General features: G+C 38.8%; 2 protein-coding genes and 1 non-coding gene across 3 annotated transcripts; all 3 read left to right on the forward strand.

Moving 5' to 3' along the window:
• Nucleotides 1-3,325: 3,325 nt before the first annotated feature.
• On the forward strand, nucleotides 3,326-6,270 carry nppc (natriuretic peptide C). Its single transcript, XM_086089549.1, has 3 exons — nucleotides 3,326-3,533; nucleotides 3,957-4,249; nucleotides 5,410-6,270. The coding sequence occupies exons 1-2, from the start codon at nucleotides 3,441-3,443 to the stop codon at nucleotides 4,224-4,226; spliced, it is 363 nt and encodes a 120-aa protein (XP_085945675.1). The 5' UTR covers nucleotides 3,326-3,440; the 3' UTR covers nucleotides 4,227-4,249; nucleotides 5,410-6,270.
• A 7,124-nt stretch (nucleotides 6,271-13,394) lies between these two features.
• LOC147165738 (uncharacterized) lies at nucleotides 13,395-18,232 on the forward strand. The gene is made up of 5 exons (XM_086090106.1): nucleotides 13,395-13,562; nucleotides 14,404-14,484; nucleotides 15,257-15,371; nucleotides 15,495-15,596; nucleotides 15,846-18,232. Exons 1-5 carry the CDS (start codon nucleotides 13,545-13,547, stop codon nucleotides 16,070-16,072), a joined length of 543 nt encoding a protein of 180 aa, XP_085946232.1. The 5' UTR covers nucleotides 13,395-13,544; the 3' UTR covers nucleotides 16,073-18,232.
• LOC147165739 (small nucleolar RNA SNORA57) lies at nucleotides 15,634-15,771 on the forward strand. The gene has a single exon (XR_015096600.1). It is a non-coding gene; the product is annotated as a small nucleolar RNA SNORA57 (small nucleolar RNA).
• Nucleotides 18,233-18,916: the final 684 nt, after the last annotated feature.

Below are 18,916 nucleotides of genomic sequence, written 5' to 3' on the forward strand. Positions count from 1 at the left end.
TATTAGCTTTTTACTGTGTGTGGCCATTACCTGTAAATACATACGGGGGATTTACTCCCCCTTGTGGGGGCACAACTCATCTTTAAGATTTCCTGGAGGGTTACATCTCAGTTTACACATGTGTTTAGTGAAGATCATCTCAACTTGTAAATTATTGGAGCTGTTCTGATCACGATGCATGAAGTACACTGAAAATGAACAAAGTAATTAGCCAGAACACTGTTTGTTTAAAAATCATCTTTAAGTATACTTACTTCATTTTTAAGTGTTGATGAGCTTCGACCAGTGAAGTGACTTGAGTGCACAATTCTGCATGAGTATGTCAATACCCTGTGGCATTATGGGAGAGAAAAAAATTAGCTTTTAGCCTACATTTTACAAATACGTTTGAATGACTTTGTAATACATTCGAACGACAAAGCCCACTCAAAACTGTTTACTCCACATTGGTAGATCTACATTTTCATATTTTTCTCCTTGTTTTGTTCATTCTTTGTTTTTATGTTGCCTAATTAGTCTTATTCATTTCCCTTTTGTCTCCTCTGATCAGTCTCCTCCTTCCCGTTGTGTCCATGCAGCGCACCTGTTCAGTCTTATAATATGTCTTCGGTGTATTTGGCTCCCTTTTTGTTTAGTTCTTGTCAGATCCTCATTATGTGATGCGTTATTTTGTGTCGTGCTGTTTACTCGCTCTTCGTTTATTTGGAAAAACGTTTTTTAGAGCTTTTCCTGATGTTTTTTCCTTCATTTCAGTTCTACCTGTGGATAATGCCAGTCCACCGCACAATTTATGCTCACTTTCTGCCCTCTTCTGCCGTGCTGTTTTATTAGTATCACTGTCATTTATTCTCTTGCCAGCATCTCCGTGTGTCTCCTTCAATCAGCGCCTTCCGTTCTTCTGTGTCCTGCACACCTGTTCACAGCCTTGTAATAAATCTTCAGTGTTTTTGGTCCCCTGCTTGTCAAGTCCTCAGTATGTTAAGTGTTTATGTTTCTGTGATGCTATGATGCAGGGAAAGATCACATCATGAAGTGAATATCTTGGCGGGAGATTCCAAATACATTTAGATTAAAACCCACAATGACAGGATGATCAATCAGTTTCATGTAAACTAATGCAAATCAATGGACTGAAGGTCATAAAGTGACAAGCTACAAAATGTATAAAGTTAATGAGTTAAAATTCATTATTAGACCTATAAATATATAAAAGAAAAATATACGTATGTGATAGAACATATTTTTTTGCATCATATTGAAATTAATAGTGGGATTTTTAAATGGATGATTTATGAGTTCACCACTAGATGGCACTAAATCCTACACACTAACCTTTTAACTATTACAGATCATTTCTAAATATTAAACCCATTCAGTTGGGGGTCTACATTGGCCTAATTAACACTGTTATTTGTTGTGTTTACATCTGGCTAGCAAAATATTTTCTGCTTGTATTAGTCAGTCAGTCAAAAGGCTATTCCATTATTATCCCTTTATACTGTTTGTCAGATTTGTAACCCTAGTTGTTTGTGATTTACTTTTCAGGTAACAACGAATCACGGCTCACATGTTTTCTTATTTTGGTCATGTGACATTCACAAGCTGAGCCCTTCGGCACTGTGATGTCATTCTCAGGTGACAAGTGGCAAAATGGCCGCCCCCTGAGAAGGTTAAAAGTCGCTGAATTTTGCTACTGAATTCATATTTCACAAAAGTAATATTAATCAGAATATCGTATTCAGACTAGTGGGACCGCAATACAACTCTTTTTTTTTTTTTTACTTGACTTCCCCTTTAATGCAGCTAATATTATGTTGTTTCATTGTATTCATTTTCTCTATATGTGAATAAATTAAAAGGGCGTGGAAACAGAGCACAGTATATGTACTCACTTTGATTCAACCTAAATACGTTGCTGAACGTCTTATACAGGAAACCTCTTGCACTTTGGACTATATAGTTTTAATGGCTATTGTCCAATGATTCATAGTCATTGTGTTTGACATTCATGCATTGGCAAACATGACATTCATCGTCATATCCGTAAATGTGTGGTTTGTGCAACATACTGATTCAGTCTCACATAATAGGGTTTTCCCAGTTCATGAGACGTTTAGGCTCAGGGTCAGTTGTTACAGTGTCCGATTGCTATCTCCCGCAGAAAAATCAACTCAACTACTCCAACATTTATTTCTGGGAATATCAGGATGGATAAAACTCCTGGGTAGTATGAGTATGCCACCAAAATATCTCAATCGCTCTCCAGGAGCTGGAAATCTCCCCACTGCTCCACTTTCTCACTCATGTCTGGACGTGATAATAAAAAAAGTCTTGTTGGATGTGATATGATGTTTGAAGGCAGGTTGAGGGTCGAATCACTCACACGTATACGTCAAACTTGCTAAGTGTTTTCATGTGCTCCCGCACTGCTATTAATCTTTCACTTTTGATGATATTGAACCATTAAATCTGCACGATAAGTGCAATTCCCTTTTCGACACAGCAAACACTGCCACTCGGTGTCTCAAAACAGACGGTGCCGCTTGAGAGTGGAACTTTCAGACTGGAAAAGTATTCCCAGTGGGCATGAGCAGTGATGGTGCAATTGACTCTATTGGTCCATATGCCTGCATGTCAGCTACATAATTTTACAGGAAAAAATGAAATTTGAAGAGTCAGGGTTGTTATACCATGACGAGAGAAGGGTTTTAGCAAAATAGTCTGTATGAGATCTTTTTGAATATTTACAAACATTAATAGCCTATACAAATGATTAATAATGTGCAATGTGTTCGTGGAACGTAAAGGCTTAAAAATATATAATATAAAGGCTGTAAAAAACAAAGTATGACCTTGTAGCACAATAGATGTCAAATTTCCCTCTCACTTGCTTTAGTTTCATTCTGGATTAAAGTCTAATTGCAAAATGGTTGTAGGTTGAAAGTGGGATAAATTGTCACATTGTATTTCCCACTTACAGACGAAACATGAACTTGTGCTTATGATTTTCAGTTCTGTTGTCATTCTTGCCCCAAAGTTGCTCTTACAGCTCTCATCCTTTGAAACCACCTTCAGTTTCAAAGCTGCGTCCCAGCCAGAGCTTTAAAGTGGCGTTTTAAAAAAAGTATTATGGATAGATCAAAGTTTATCCGACGACCGGAGCTTGTATCATTCAATTAATCCTTGGCATGACGTACTCAGGGGCAGGTAGAGAAAACAGGGAAATGGCTCGGAAGGACGACTATTACGCAGGTTGTCATGACATCATCGTGGGCTGGCTATAAAGTGCTCTAAGGGTTCAAACACACAAGCAGAGGAGCACTCGAGGAGCCTCGGACTACAGGACGAATCCGAAGCTTTTATTGGCTTCCGTGCGACGTACGCCCATCCTCTTGTTGCGCTCTGACCAGAGGAATCCCCCTCAGTGTAGAACTTTGAAGATGAAGTTGTCCTACTTGGTAGCTTGTGGACTTATGGTCACTCTGCTTTCGGGGAGGATGCGCGCAAAACCATTATCTGAGGCGCAGCAGCAGGTAAGATCATATAAGACACTGTTGATTTATGTGTTTTAGTCATGTTAAGCTAAGCATCACCTTTTTGTTTTGATTTTAGCTTTCTCTTTCCTATAATTGTGTCCCTGCTATAACTTGATGAAATGCAACATAAAAGTCGTTTGCCGTTTGTTCGTAAAATTACCGTTACGCAGAAAATGAACTTTGAATTAATTGAATTTGATGGGCTCCCCTTTAAAGCTAATCAAATAGCATTGAATTAATGTTACCATTCGGAACAGAGGAGATATCAACATACACCTGCCACGCGAACAAAGTATTTTCTTTTGCGTCATTCAGAACCAAGCGCACATTGTATCAATTTCTCATGTAAAAAAAAATTCTCCAAAGCAAGCCCCTTCACGTGACGTCACTAACAATACATTTCTGATCGATGTGTTTTAGTCTCTCGGAAGTTTACTGGGGGACGAACTGACGGAGCTGCTGGAGTCAGGGGAGCGCGACAGGCGGGTGGATGCTGTGCGCGCTCGGATGCGCTTACTGCAAGATTTACGAATGGACACCCGGAGAGGGATGTGGGCTCGGTTGCTCAACGACCAGCCCGCACCGAGGAGGCACAAATCTGGAAGCAAGAAAGGGGGCTCCACGACGCGGAGTGGTTGTTTCGGACATAAGATGGATAGGATAGGGACCATCAGTGGCATGGGCTGCTAGTACTGGATCACAGCTTTTTGACGGTGAGTGCTGATTCATCACTTTACATTACTTACTTGGCATATTAGCCTATATTGATACATGATTACGATGACATTTAAAAGTGAGAAAATATGGGATCAAGTGGGGGAAGTGGGTGTTCAATGATAATTGAACGAATGAAAATATTCCTTCAAATGCAACATTTGTTGTTGTCCAAAAGCTCTAAAATGTGCTGTTTTCTACACGTTTGACACTTCCATACTCTGTGTTTTGGTTCCCATGATGTAAAAGCACATCATTCACAACCATCTCGTTTGATATAATTGTTGATCGGTAAAGCAGTAATTCAAGCTTGCGTGCTTGCGTGCTTGCCACCTTAGATGTCAATTAGGCTCCTGTTCTCAGTCGAAAGCATAGAAGTGATATGTGGGACACAATCCGAGATGTTTTCTGATAAGAAATGATGCTGTTATGAATGTGCCCATCACAATTAACTTGTTGTATTGAGAATATAGTCAAAAGTAATATTGTGGTTGTAGCAATACTGCTGGTATTTCCTTATTGCCTTATTACACTGTATTATTATTATTATTGCGGAAGTAGATAAATCTCTTATGAGTACACTAAATGACTCACATGTACAATAATAAGTCACTGTAATGAAATGGGGAGTGTGTCTTATTTGATCAGCTAACACCCATGCTTCCTCCCATGCATTGCACATGCATCCTATTTGTCAGCCTCTGTGTGCCTCTAAGATGAAATGAGAAAATAATACATGTATATATAGAGAGAGAGAGAGAGAGAGAGAGAGAGAGAGAGAGAGAGAGAGAGAGAGAGAGAGAGAGAGAGAAGGAGAGAAGGAGAGAAGGAGAGAAAGACAGAGGAGAGGAGAGGAGAGGGGATGGATGGATGGATGGATGGATAGATAGATAGATAGATAGATAGATAGATAGATAGATAGATAGATAGATAGATAGATAGATAGATAGATAGATAGATAGATAGATAGATAGATAGATAGATAGATAGATAGATAGATAGATAGATAGATAGATAGATAGATAGATAGATAGATAGATAGATAGATAGATAGATAGATAGATAGATAGATAGATAGAAAGAAAATCTGTAACAATGAATAAATCCATGAAATAAGCTCACACCACTAACATTTTCTCTCCTCTTCTCTTTTTCCAAGATCTCTGAAGGACGGGTTTGGAAAAAAATCTTTTTGTTCTCACCTGAAGGGGGAAAAAAACTCAACAAGTGTCAGATTTTCGGTACGGAAGTCATCATGACCAGCAGTGAAAGAGACTCAGATGACAATGCTACAACAGCCTCATATAAATATATCTAATAAATATGCAGGTACTTGTATATAGAGAGATATACCATACAAAATGTTCAGACAATGGTGTAAAAACTACAAACTGCAAAGTTGTATATTGTTGCTGATGTACATTAATGTACTTCATCTTCCCACTACAAAAAAATGTATTTATGTTAAGAACTATTTATATGTTTATAAAGAAGAGATATTTATAAATGATTTTTATTTATGTAACATTTTGAAAAAGGATGCGAACTGCAGGTCAATTCTGTTTGTAACTTTTTCTTTTGTCTCAAATAGTTGTAATTGTTTTCAAAAATGATATAAAAAAATTATATTCCATGTGCTCGTGTGTCTTCTCAGGCTGTTATGTTTTCATGAATGGAGTACAAGTTCAGTACAGTAATTGAAATGTTACTTGGTTTCCATGTGGGGAAAATGTGTGCTGAGTGAGTTTAAAGAATAAGTCAACTTTTGGACAAATCCAACTTTGTGTGATCAACATTAACCATAACGACAGCAATGCGCACAAGTGTGCCGTGAGATAGCAGCGTGTAAATGATCCATCTTCTCTTAATTTGTGTGAAAAATATTATTTATTCATTAAAAATGTATTTTTGTTCATCTATTTTTGCCATTGATGCACAGTGTATAGTAACAGGCAGAACAATTAAATGCTCTTCCATCAAATGGCAGAATAAACCTGCGAATCCATCCATTGCCATTCAACTTGGAAGTCTTGAATTCCTGAACAGTATCAGCTTTGTGCTCAACGAAACAGGTCCAAAATTTCACACAAAGTCACTTTGTGACTAAATTGAGAGAGACATTTTTGTCACTATTACAGTTTTCGTGCTTTTTGTGATATTTTTTGTTTGGTGGTAGGCCTATGCCTTGAATTTTTTTTCTGAAACGTCTGCCTTAGCTCAATGAAGGTTGGGAAACACTTGGAAACATAAAAAAAGAAACGTCCATAAAATGGGTTTATGAGGAAAACAACAAAGAATGAAGTATAGTCTATCTGATGTTTTTTATTTTTTATTTTATTTTTTTTAGATGGATTGTTTCACCGTCTCAAGCTATAATCAAGCCGGAGAGACGGAAATATCTGCTTTGGCATTTACACAGTATTACATTCCAATTTATGTGATTTGACACACGTTTTAGATTATCTGAGTTAACACCAAATAATCTGACACTTTGAAAACTGGCACGTTTACCTAATGCTTATCATAATAATAAAGGAATTTTGCATTCACTTTTACATCATGTAAAACAGTGTACTGTACAGTAGTACTAGACTGTATGCAAACGAGGCCATAATGTGAAATGCAGTGGTTCTCCACTGGGGGGCAGAATGAATCTGAAGGAACTACAAGACGCCAGTTACATTTTAAGTGACAGTTTAATAAAAGGTCATCACGGTTTAGGTGAACAGTATGGGATTTTTTCTAATAGGTTTTTGGTGAGCTAACAAATACACACACGCACGCACGCACGCACGCACGCACATACACATACAAAAAATAAATACATAAATAAATAAAGAGCAATGATGATGACATTACCGAATGAACAATACTGAGCTCTTTAGAAAAATAAAATAAAAAAATAAAAAAAATAAAAAATAATAATACAGCTTGGCTGATGTCACTCTTATTTTGTTATTTTTAATAGTCAAAAAAACTATACTAACTTCATATATATATATATATATATATATATATATATATATATATATATATATATATATATATATATATATATATATATATATATATATGCATGTTGGGAATACTGCAATGCGTTTTCCACCCAATTACACAAATATAGCTTTTTGTGTTTGGTGGAACTTCAGACTCTCTCATATGTGGATATAAATTTCTCTAAAACTACATCATGTCAAGAGATTATTTTTATATTTACCTGGTTCTGATAGAAATGCATATATATCAAACAAGACCTTTAGTTTAGTTTTAACAAAAGGCAGCACATTCACTCCATAATAGAGAATTTAAGTCTAAAATAATCCTTGAGTTTTAGTCTCTGTTCTGAGGTGCAAACTAGTAAAACAGGTTAAACTGTTAAGCGCGACACTATGGCAATAAATGAATATTGCAATCTGCATAACACAGACAATTAAGCAAAATCTTTATGTTGCCTATACAGCAATCAGCTGGAAAAAAAATAGAACATACTAATGCACTGAATAAAAAACATTCCGTTTTTCTCAGTCAATGAAAGCAGGTAAATGTTTAAAATAACTAGATACATGAAATACTGAAAGTAATCATACCACCCAAATTATGTATAAAAATTGTAAATAAACGTCTAATGTAGGTCAATAAATACTAATGATGCACTCTAAATTAAATCTTATAAACATACATACCCATGGAGAAGTTAATAGGCATACAAGAATATGGACATTATTAAATTGAAAACACAAAAAAAAATAACTGTCAGGTGGCGTTCTTGCAAGTTAGAATTAATTTTAAGTTATATAAGGTAAAGTTAAATAATGTAAATTAAACAAAACACCGAATGTACTTTAAAAGTACATGGTGGATTATTTAGTGACATCTAGTGGTCGACTAATAGAATGCAATGATTATATGTGCACTATGGTGCCTCAGGGAGACCACACTTTGCAAACTTACCCAAGTAGCCCTGGATGCAGAGTGCAGTTCGAGGCGTGTCTCAACGTCGGGTGGATTTAAACGTTTGACTCCGCTCACACAGATTTTTTCAAAATGGTTTTAAAAAAAAATCCCAACAAAATGTGCAGATTTAAAGGTGCATTGTGCAGTTTAAAAAGGTAATATCAAAGCTTTTTCTACATCATGCACTGTTTTACTCTGACTGCACCTATCAGCTTTTATCTTCCCTTTATAGTTGAGTGTGCGGACCCTCACATTCCACAGTGTCTTTGGGGAGGGGCGGAGTTTTTCTTACCTCATTTGAAGTCATGTCTTCGTTTGTCAAATGTGGCTGTCGCTTTAAGATCATGCACGTATTCGCACGCGCACGATGAACGAGCTTGACACTGCAGTTACGCTTTGCACAAAGATCCTTTAATGATGCACCGTCTTATGACGTAAAATAAAAAAATTTAAACACATTATGGAGCATCAAAAAAATTACAAACACCTCAGCTGGGGCGGAGCTAACTAAACGGTTTGAGGAAGAGGCGGAAGTGCAGTGCTACATATGTCCCCAGCAGATAGCTCCTCCGTGGACGGTTGAGGTTAGTATTTAGGTTTCGGTTATATTTTAATTTGCGTTGTTCAATACCGTGTTCAAAACATACTGTATTCGTTATGTGGTAGGGTTAGGGTTATGGTTAGGTTTAACAACAATGAAAGAAAGAAGTCGCTTCGAGGTCAAAAATCGGTGTGGGCGGAGTCAAATGTTTAGGTCCACCCGACGTTGAGGCACGCCTCAAACTGCGCTCTGCATCCAGGGCTTACTCAACCAACTATATTTCTACCAAATATTTGGCATGAGCTAGCGAGCAGCCCGGCGAACTAGGAGCACAAGCGAGTTAGCCAGAGCAGCTAACAAGAGCGGCTAACGGGAAAAGGTAATAAAAGCTAGCAAAAGCAAAGCGGAGAAAAACAAGCATCGGGAGCCTGAATCACTGGACTCAGAGACGACCAACTGCAGGCCCCAGCTGCGGAAGGTAAGCAGCTGTTGACCCATGGGTCCGACACTCGATGCAAGCACCACCCCGCCACGGACTGTCGACTTCCAGGTTTTACACATCAGCGCCGTTTCCGGCCACGTTCCAACACTCGCACCCCTACCCCTACGCACCCCAACCGTGCGTCTCGGCTATCTGAAATGCTTTGGACACTGAAACAGACACTACACACTCGCAGCCTTCCACCCATCGACGGGAATGCGCAACCAAGGGGCACAAAGGCGGAAGCGCAAGTACTGGGACGCGGCCCACACGTCGCAAACCGGAAACGGAAACAAAGTTGATGGGTGAAAACCCGGAAGTCGGAAGTCCCGCCTCCTCCGTGGCATATAGTCCATTGTTAACATATTAGTGATGGGTCGTTTGCAAACAAGCCGGTGCAAAGAGCCGGTCTATGAAGTGAACGATGAGAGCCGGCTCCCACCCTCAAGAGCCGTCATTTTCCCTCGCCCTCTCTCTCTCTTCCTATGTCGCTCTCTCTTTTTCATGTGTCTGAAGCTAGGTTTGGCTGCGCTACTCAGAGAGGGAGAAACAGGAAGAGAAAGGGGAGGGGCGAGGGCATGCAGTGAGTGTACTGCAGGCGGAGCACGTGCTCCGCATCTCAGCCAGTCAGAGAGAGAGAGGAGGAGAAATCTAACTGAGAAGAAGAGAGTTGAAGTATTTTGTTTTATCTGAATGCCAATTAGAAGTAAAATAAGGTATTTTATCCTGGACCTGGTGAGTAGTTTATAATGTTTGTTTTGTTTGTTGCTGCTGCTGTTGCACTACTCACTATTTTTGTTATTTAGATTGTTGTTGGTTGAAGTTTTAATTTTGTTGCTTATTTTTTGTATGTAGCCTTTTTAACTTTCAATAAAATAAACAAAAAACATTTTCTTTACTTGATATATGTTGCTATTTACCGCCAGTAGAGTGAAATACTTAGTTCACCAAGTCATTTATGAAAATGTATGCTAAATTTGTTGTAAATATTGAAAAGAAAAGCTAAAGTTAAAAGAGCCGTTTGATAGCCAAAAAGAGACGGCTCTTTTCACTGAGCCGATCCAAATGAACCAAATCACCCAAAAGAGACGAAGATCCCATCACTATTGCATATTATTGAAACTAATAGTGTTTTTTTTATGAATGATTAGTTTACTACTAGATGGCACTAAATAATACATACTGTCCCTTTAAAATGTCAAACACATACACAAGTAGGGGTGTGAATTGCCTAGTACCTGGCGATTCGATTCGTATCACGATTCATAGGTCAGAATTCGATTGGATACCGATTAATCCCGGTACAAATCTATAAATTGATTATTGCTATTTTTTTAACTCAAATTTTGAAAATACTAATCAGTTAACTTGTACATGTACACTGTAAGATTTGTATGAAAATGTATTTATCTGAAAATTCAGGTTGCAGTCTGTTTCATGTTTGAACAGCACTAAAATCAAATATTAAAGCTTAACGTTCCATTAATATAACATTCTTCCATGCTAAATGTGTAAATCCTAACCCTAAGTAAGACGTTTTGTTGAATATTCCCATAAAAAAATTCATGTTTAAAATCGATTTAGCTGCATATTGAATCGATTCGAGAATTGCGCGCTGTAATAGCGCGATAAATTGCCAAATACATTTTTTCTAACACCCCACTAAGGATTGCAAAAAATAGTTATAAAAGTGAATAAATAAATGACATTTGGAATTCAAAATGGTAGAGTAGACCCTGCTACTTATGGGGGATAGGTACCAGGGTAGCCCTTAAACAGTGAAAAACTGCATATATAACTGATGATAAACCCCCAAAAATATCCCCAAAACACTGTCTAGTTAACTAGCAACTGAAGCCTGCTTGGATGAGAGGTGAAATGTCTCATCAGACAACCAGAACGGTCCAGTTGCGCTTCATTCAATACCCCAGAACAGCATTAGATTCTGGATAGGATTGGATTACCAAATCCATATTCCAGATTTTGCAACAAGGTACATACATGAGCTACTTTTAAAACACGTGGTTCGGTTCCAGGACAGCTGCATTTGAAGACCTACTGCTGCCCACGTTCCTGCAAGGCCACATGTAAAATGCAGCGTTTACATATTAAAACGATTAATTTCGATTTTTTTTTTTAAAATACAGCAACCACTCGTCTAACTTTGTTTTTTTTAAATGTCGCGCGCAAAAAAAAAAAAATTGTAGTATTTAACTCTTTGACTGCCATAAACGTTATAAAACGTTTAGCATAAACCTAGGGAAGGGCGCCGAGGACGTTAAAAGACGTCCCCTATGTTTGTTTTTTTTTTTTCAAAAACGGGTGCAGGAAAGCCTTGGGCAGCTGTGCTGAAAGTATCAGGCAGATATGATTAGTCAAAGACTCGTTTTGGCCCCTAGAGGGCAGCGATGACTCTCTTTGCACAAGGTTGGATGGGCCGCCCACCGTGGGCGTCAGTAGAAGACGTGAGGCGGAGCTAGAGTGTTGAGGAGACAATGGCTGATCCAAGCCACAATGGCTAGACCAAGCAACCGGTTACAAGCAGCTCACGCTTGAGCATTTTTTTCAAAGACGGAAAGCATCAATCAATACTAAAAAGCGCATTGATGTCAACGATGATGATGACAACGAGCTCTACGCCAAAGTTGGAAGCTTTGGCCTGTTACTATCACGTAGTAAGCCTCACCGGCTACGCGCGGCTAGCGCGGCTAGCGCTGCTAAGGCCGGAAAACGCGCACAATAGCCGGCCGGGTACTTCTGCACAAGCGGACATTCGATCGGGCGATGGAGAGTTGGCATCGACCAATGCAGATTGATGATGATGATGATGATGACTGCGAGTTTGACGCCAAAGTTGGAAGCCTGGACGTGTTTACGATCACGTAGTAAGCCTCACCGGCTACGCGCGGCTAGCGCGGCTAGCGCTGCTAAGGCCGGAAAACGCGCACAATAGCCGGCCGGGTACTTCTGCACAAGCGGACATTCGATCGGGCGATGGAGAGTTGGCATCGACCAATGCAGATTGATGATGATGATGAAGATGAAGCTCTACGCCAACGTGACTGTTATGAACACGTAGTAAGCCCCACCGGCAAAGCGCGGCTAGCGCTGCTAGCGCTGCTAAGGCCGGAAAACGCGGAGCTGCACAAGCGGACATTCGATCGGACAATGAAGAGTACCCCGAGTCCAATGCATATTCATCGGAGGAGCGGGTACAGTCTGATCACGGAGAAGACACTGTTTCTGGACTACGATGCCACCATGAATGGAGTGGATAAAATGGATCAGAACATCTCCTACCAACCCGGTATAGCAACTGAAGGACACGGGGAAGCGAGACGTAACACCACCGTAACGTAACCGTAGCATGATCCTGATATTAGACTTGATGACACACTGCAGTATATACTTGCTATTCCCCGGAAAAAAACGGCCTGCAAGAAAGTGGCACACGCGAAGAGGCAATCTGTTGTGCAAATGCTGTTACGTCTCTTTGCACGCAGGAGAGTGTTACAAAAAGAAAAACTGTCGTTGAAACATCCACATATTTGTAAATAGCACCACAGTTGCACACATTTGTAAATAGTTTGCCAAATTGTTGTCAAATTGTTACACTGTTGAATGTAAATAAACGTATTTTGCTATCAAAAAACACTTTTTCATTCTTGGTGGTAGTGTTTTATAGAAGTAAAGCACTATTTAGGTGTTTGTGGCATCATTCATGGACAAAAAGAAGTGTCAAATTCACTAGAATGCATGAAATAATATCGTTTCACTAAAAGCTTGATTTCTCCGTATTTTGGTCCAACACAGGCGAAATTGGGTCAAACTAACCATTTTCTATTGTTGATTACTAAAGAACGGAATAAGGTAGAAACAAACTCTTTTTTCCTGATGAAAGATGAAAGTCCAATCTTTCATTTGGTAGTACGTGTGTTTCCATAGTCCAAACAGAACATTTTCTGTGGACCTTGAAAATCAGTCAAAATGCTTAAATCGGCTGGCACTGGCGGCATCCCTTTTCTGAAAACGTCTGGCAGTCAAAGAGTTAAAGGTCGTGGAAACAAACAACTGTTTGTTTTCTCCATGTAGGCGAAGCGCGGGCACGATTAAAAAGATCTCCTGTCCGATTGGATGACACATTCACGTGGGAGGGTCTTTTGTGAACGCGCCCAGCAAGAGAGTACGGAGCGAGTCCTCTTCTCTGTCTTTCCTGTCCTAATCCCCCATCGTGTAGGCACAGCCACGTGCATGCAGTAGTTTTTCCGCCTGCTTGATTGATTTCAACGTCTGTTTCGTCGAAACACCAGGTAGCACGATGGTGAAGTTAGCGAAGGTAAGACCAGCTGAAGTTCATTTTGTTGTGGAAATGTTTAGTTTGCGTTTCCAGTTGATAGAAGATCGGCTCCGCGCATGAGGCCTTAATGCTGTACTCGTTGCGTCTTTTAAGAAATGCAATATAACCTGCGGTAAATTACATCTTCCATACAATCGTTTTTGTAATGAATTAAACATCTGTTGAATGCGAGACGTAAACCAAGCAAATGTGGTACAACAGCAATAACAAATAAGTTAATTTTTCCGGATTTGTGGCGGCCATGTTGACTTGCTGTTGGTTGCTAGCGCGGCCTGCTAACAGTTAGCCGCTCAAGATGGCATTCATGCGCGTTCTCGCCTCGATCCCGCAATTTCGGCGTCGAGATTTACAGCTCGATTTGTCTCGCTAGATTCAAATGCCGAACATAATGTTGTTTTGACTAAAATGCTCAACGAACGTATTCACACGAGGGTAGCTGTTCGAATACATAACGATTGTTTGTTTCTTGATGTTACACCCTGCCAATTATTTTTTCTTTATTCTGCTTTGTTTCTCTTCCGAGTTTTAGAACCATTTTGCTTCTTATTTTATATTAGACAACATATCAATTTACCCTCAGCGTTTTTTGTCTTTATAGTGTGACACACGTCGCCCACGCTACGACCCCCAACTTTGCCTCTACACTTAATAAATAATGCTGTGTAATTCATTGAATATACGAGACATTTTCAGTTTTACTAAGATTTCTACCACTTTTAAGACACCCGGCACATTAAATCAGTCACTTAGTTGATTGTACTGACATTATTTGGAAGAAGGAACCTGATACGAATAATTTGTTTTTCCCATTTAATTTTAGGCTGATAACAAGCAAGCAAACCAGAAGAAAAATACCCCTCCGCCCCCGAAACAAGTGGCTGAAGAGGAAAGTGAAGAAGAGGTAAGGCTCATTGATCCCCCCCCCCAACTGAAAAAAAAATAATATATATATTATCTTGAAGACCTAATTATATAACCCAATACAGCACCCCCCCCCCCCCAAAAAAAATCATGAAATCTAATTTCTGTAGATACCTTAAAATATCGGCCCGATGCGACTACCCAGAATAATATGAATGAATTGGGTTTCTTTCTTTATTTTAATTTTATGGAATTACACGATTTCTTACATTCACATTGTGTATAGCCGAAAACTAGTATTTTCTTGTTTCGGAGCAAAGCTAAATTGATTGTTTATTTTAACTTGCTGTAATGTAATTTTTAGAACATTTCTTTTACTGACATCAAATGGTAAAATCAAAATCATATTCTATTGTCAAAGTCAAACATGACTAATTTTGTAAACATTGTGTACTATATTAATATGCTTCTTACCTTATAGGCTGAAGTTCAACACAACATAAGTCAATTCCTTTCCTATTCTGGTTCTGTTTAGCAAATAAGATTTTTCGCTCCAGACTCCCCTGCTATTTTGCTGTTCAACGTTCTCCGCTTTAATGTGGCTGCAGCCAGACTTTGTTTTACGTGCTAGCTGTGTCACACCTAGTTTAGCCTAACAATTAGCATGGTATCGCCATCTTTTCTCATAATGAGAATTAGATACTGGTCAGAAATGTATTTACCCCCACGGAGGTGATGATTACTGACTCCATGTTGCCTCACAAAGCCGCTTACTTCGAGCTTTTGAATGATTAATTTGTCATGTTTTGCAGACTCCTCCACCAAAAATGGTAAAGAAAGCTAAACCAGCCAAAGCCGCCAAGGTTAATGCTAAAAATGGCAAAGCTGCCAAGAAAGCAGAAAGTGAAGACGAGGAGGAAAATTCTGGTGAGTTAACACATCAAAATTGAATGTGATAACAAACACCAAAAAAGGTTCATTAAAGTCTGCCCCTGCATTTAACACCTAATTTCTACAAAAACTTCTTGAATATGTTCGTCCTTTCCACAGAGTCTGAAGAGGAAGCCCCTCCCCCAAAGAAAGCTGCCAAAGCAGCTGCAAAACCAGCACCTGCTCAAGACTCGGAGGATGAGGAGGACGATGACGATGATGGTATGCCACGCAAGGTTTTTTAATATGTACCCGCCACCCTCCATTTCTTGGCATTCATGTGGTTGCCAGTTCACATGTATGTAATGTTCGGAGGAAGAGTAACTAACAGCGCTATGTCTTCGGTGCTGGTGTGTTTCATTGTCCACCAGTTCTATCCTCAATCGCTGTGACACGAAGAATGCTTTCAAGATTGCATCTTACTTTGTGCGGTGTTTTGGGAAACCGCTGATTTTGGTGTGTTGTCTCCAGATGAATCTGAAGAAGAGCCCCCACCGCCCAAGAAAGCAGCCAAAGCGAAGGCTCCTGCCAAGCAGGTGAAGGGCAAACCTGCGAAGGAGCCCTCAGACGATGAAGATGAAGAAGAGTCCGAGGAAGAGGCCCCTCCTCCAAAGAAGGCTGCAAAATCATTTTGTTCTCAACCGAAGGGGGAAAAAAACTCAACAAGTGTCAGATTTTCGGTACGAAAGTCATCATGACCAGCAGTGAAAGAGACTCAGATGACAATGCTACAACAGCCTCATATAAATATATCTAATAAATATGCAGGTACTTGTATATAGAGAGATATACCATACAAAATGTTCAGACAATGGTGTAAAAACTGCAAAGTTGTATATTCAGGGATGTGATTTTTTCGCTAATTTGCGGAATTCCCCCTTTTTTATCTCCAAAAATAAAATGTTACAATTTTTTAAGTGGTAAAAAATCAGACTTCGTCTCTCGACAGCATTCCATTTTAGTGTTTCCGTAACTGAAATGAAACTGATCTTGCGATTGGCTAAAGTCTCCGTGCTAACCAATAAACGCGCTTGTTATCAAGGCATAGGCGTATGCCATTGTATGTTGACCAATAAAGGCATAGGCGTATGCCATTGTTTGTTGACCAATAAACGCGCTTGTTATAAAGGCATAGGCGTATGCCATTGTTTGTTGACCAATAAACGCGCTTGTTATAAAGGCATAGGCGTATGCCATTGTTCATTTCTCAGACATTTTTGCCGGGTGTTTAAAGAAAGATGTCCGTGATTGAACGCAAAGATGCTCCGCGGGCTAAGGAAATTGACAAGATCGTAAAAAACAAGTTTCGATGGGACTGGTTAGAGAAGGATATATCTACAAATGTTGGAAAGAAGACTGGCAAATTTGTTCAGTGACTTTATTCGGAAGATCGATCGTGCCGGGAAAGCGCTTTGCATTTGGTGCCATGATGCAATTGACTATGGTGGGAGGGTTTCAAAGCTCTTGAAAGTCACGCAAAGAGCAAAAAACACGTGAAAGAACTCCAGTCAAGAACAACAAATTATTCCATCGCTGGAAGTCGAAAACTCCAAAACTTTACGGCCTCCATCCCTTATTGACGTCACAGTCGGAAGCGGTAATAGAGAGACGTGATCCACCCCAACAACCTGTACCAGTTGCTGATAGTCGTGAATTTTGAGGTCGGTGGTAAACTTTTCAAATTAATTGGAATCAAATTTTTTAAAATATAACGTAATAAAAATGGCCATAAATATTTAACATGGTTAATCATTGACACAAACTCAAATGAATGCTGCATGTTTGCACTTTTCAGGTTTCACAATGTTGACTGTCTTGATGTATGCAGTTACAGAGATGATCTTTGTCAATCATGCATTCGACGAATGCATGATTGTGTTTTTACTAGAGCTTGCTGCATGAGGTATTTTATGTTTTTGTTATGCATTACGTATTAAATTAAGAATGATTGATTAAATGATTTGTTGCATGGTAAATATATATGATGATATTCTCAGTGATAGTTTTTAAAAGCAAAGGCAGTCCAATGTTTTTGAATGTGACTGATTTTGAGTTGACTAAAACTGCAATTTTATATGGGATAGTTCAATATACATTGAAAATTTATGCTGTTTTGTCTATTTCTTTGTCATCTGAGTGCATTGAAAGTACTTAAAAACACGGAAAACCCATGAGCTCTGGACCTGGCTGAGTGCACGCGGCCCCCAGACCCCCGGCTAAATTTTCAGATAATTTCACTTTGGTCAAATCACATCCCTGTATATTGTTGCTGATGTACATTCATGTACTTCATCTTCCCACTACAAAAAAAAATGTATATGTTAAGAACTATATGTTTATAAAGAAGAGATATTTATAAATGATTTTTATTTATGTAACATTTTGAAAAATGATGCGAACTGCAGGTCAATTCTGTTTGTAACTTTTTCTTTAGTCTCAAATAGTTGTAATTGTTTTCAAAAATTATATTCCATGTGCTCGTGTGTCTTCTCAGGCTGTTATGTTTTCATGAATGGAGTACAAGTTCAGTACAGTAATTGAAATGTTACTTGGTTTCCATGTGGGGAAAATGTGTGCTGAGTTAGTTTAAAGAATAAGTCAACTTTTGGACAAATCCAACTTTGTGATCAACATTAACCATAACGACAGCAATGCGCACAAGTGTGCCGTGAGATAGCAGCGTGTAAATGATCCATCTTCTCTTAATTTGTGTGAAAAATATTATTTATTCATTAAAAATGTATTTTTGTTCATCTATTTTTGCCATTGATGCACAGTGTATAGTAACAGGCAGAACAATTAAATGCTCTTCCATCAAATGGCAGAATAAACCTGCGAATCCATCCATTGCCATTCAACTTGGAAGTCTTGAATTCCTGAACAGTATCAGCTTTGTGCTCAACGAAACAGGTCCAAAATTTCACACAAAGTCACTTTGTGACTAAATTGAGAGAGACATTTTTGTCACTATTACAGTTTTCGTGCTTTTTGTGATATTTTTTGTTTGGTGGTAGGCCTATGCCTTGAATTTTTTTTCTGAAACGTCTGCCTTAGCTCAATGAAGGTTGGGAAACACTTGGAAACATAAAAAAAGAAACGTCCATAAAATGGGTTTATGAGGAAAACAACAAAGAATGAAGTATAGTCTATCTGATGTTTTTTATTTTTTATTTTATTTTTTTTAGATGGATTGTTTCACCATCTCAAGCTATAATCAAGCCAGAGAGATGGAAATATCTGCTTTGGCATTTACACAGTATTACATTCCAATTTATGTGATTTGACACACGTTTTAGATTATCTGAGTTAACACCAAATAATCTGACACTTTGAAAACTGGCACGTTTACCTAATGCTTATCATAATAATAAAGGAATTTTGCATTCACTTTTACATCATGTAAAACAGTGTACTGTACAGTAGTACTAGACTGTATGCAAACGAGGCCATAATGTGAAATGCAGTGGTTCTCCACTGGGGGGCAGAATGAATCTGAGGAACTACAAGACGCCAGTTACATTTTAAGTGACAGTTTAATAAAA

Source organism: Leptonotus elevatus, chromosome 11 (genome assembly GCF_054856555.1).
Source record: "Leptonotus elevatus isolate MCC_2025b chromosome 11, RoL_Lele_1.0, whole genome shotgun sequence".
In the NCBI taxonomy this organism is placed as follows: Eukaryota; Metazoa; Chordata; class Actinopteri; order Syngnathiformes; family Syngnathidae; genus Leptonotus; species Leptonotus elevatus.

Excerpts from the sequence above, each read along its gene's own strand:
- nppc (XM_086089549.1), top strand. The coding sequence starts at position 3,441 with ATGAAGTTGTCCTACTTGGTAGCTTGTGGACTTATGGTCACTCTGCTT. Across the intron at positions 3,534-3,956 it reads TATCTGAGGCGCAGCAGCAG|TCTCTCGGAAGTTTACTGGG; the intron begins GTAAGATCATAT and ends GATGTGTTTTAG.
- LOC147165738 (XM_086090106.1), top strand. Across the intron at positions 15,372-15,494 it reads AGACGAGGAGGAAAATTCTG|AGTCTGAAGAGGAAGCCCCT; the intron begins GTGAGTTAACAC and ends TCCTTTCCACAG. Across the intron at positions 15,597-15,845 it reads GGAGGACGATGACGATGATG|ATGAATCTGAAGAAGAGCCC; the intron begins GTATGCCACGCA and ends TGTTGTCTCCAG.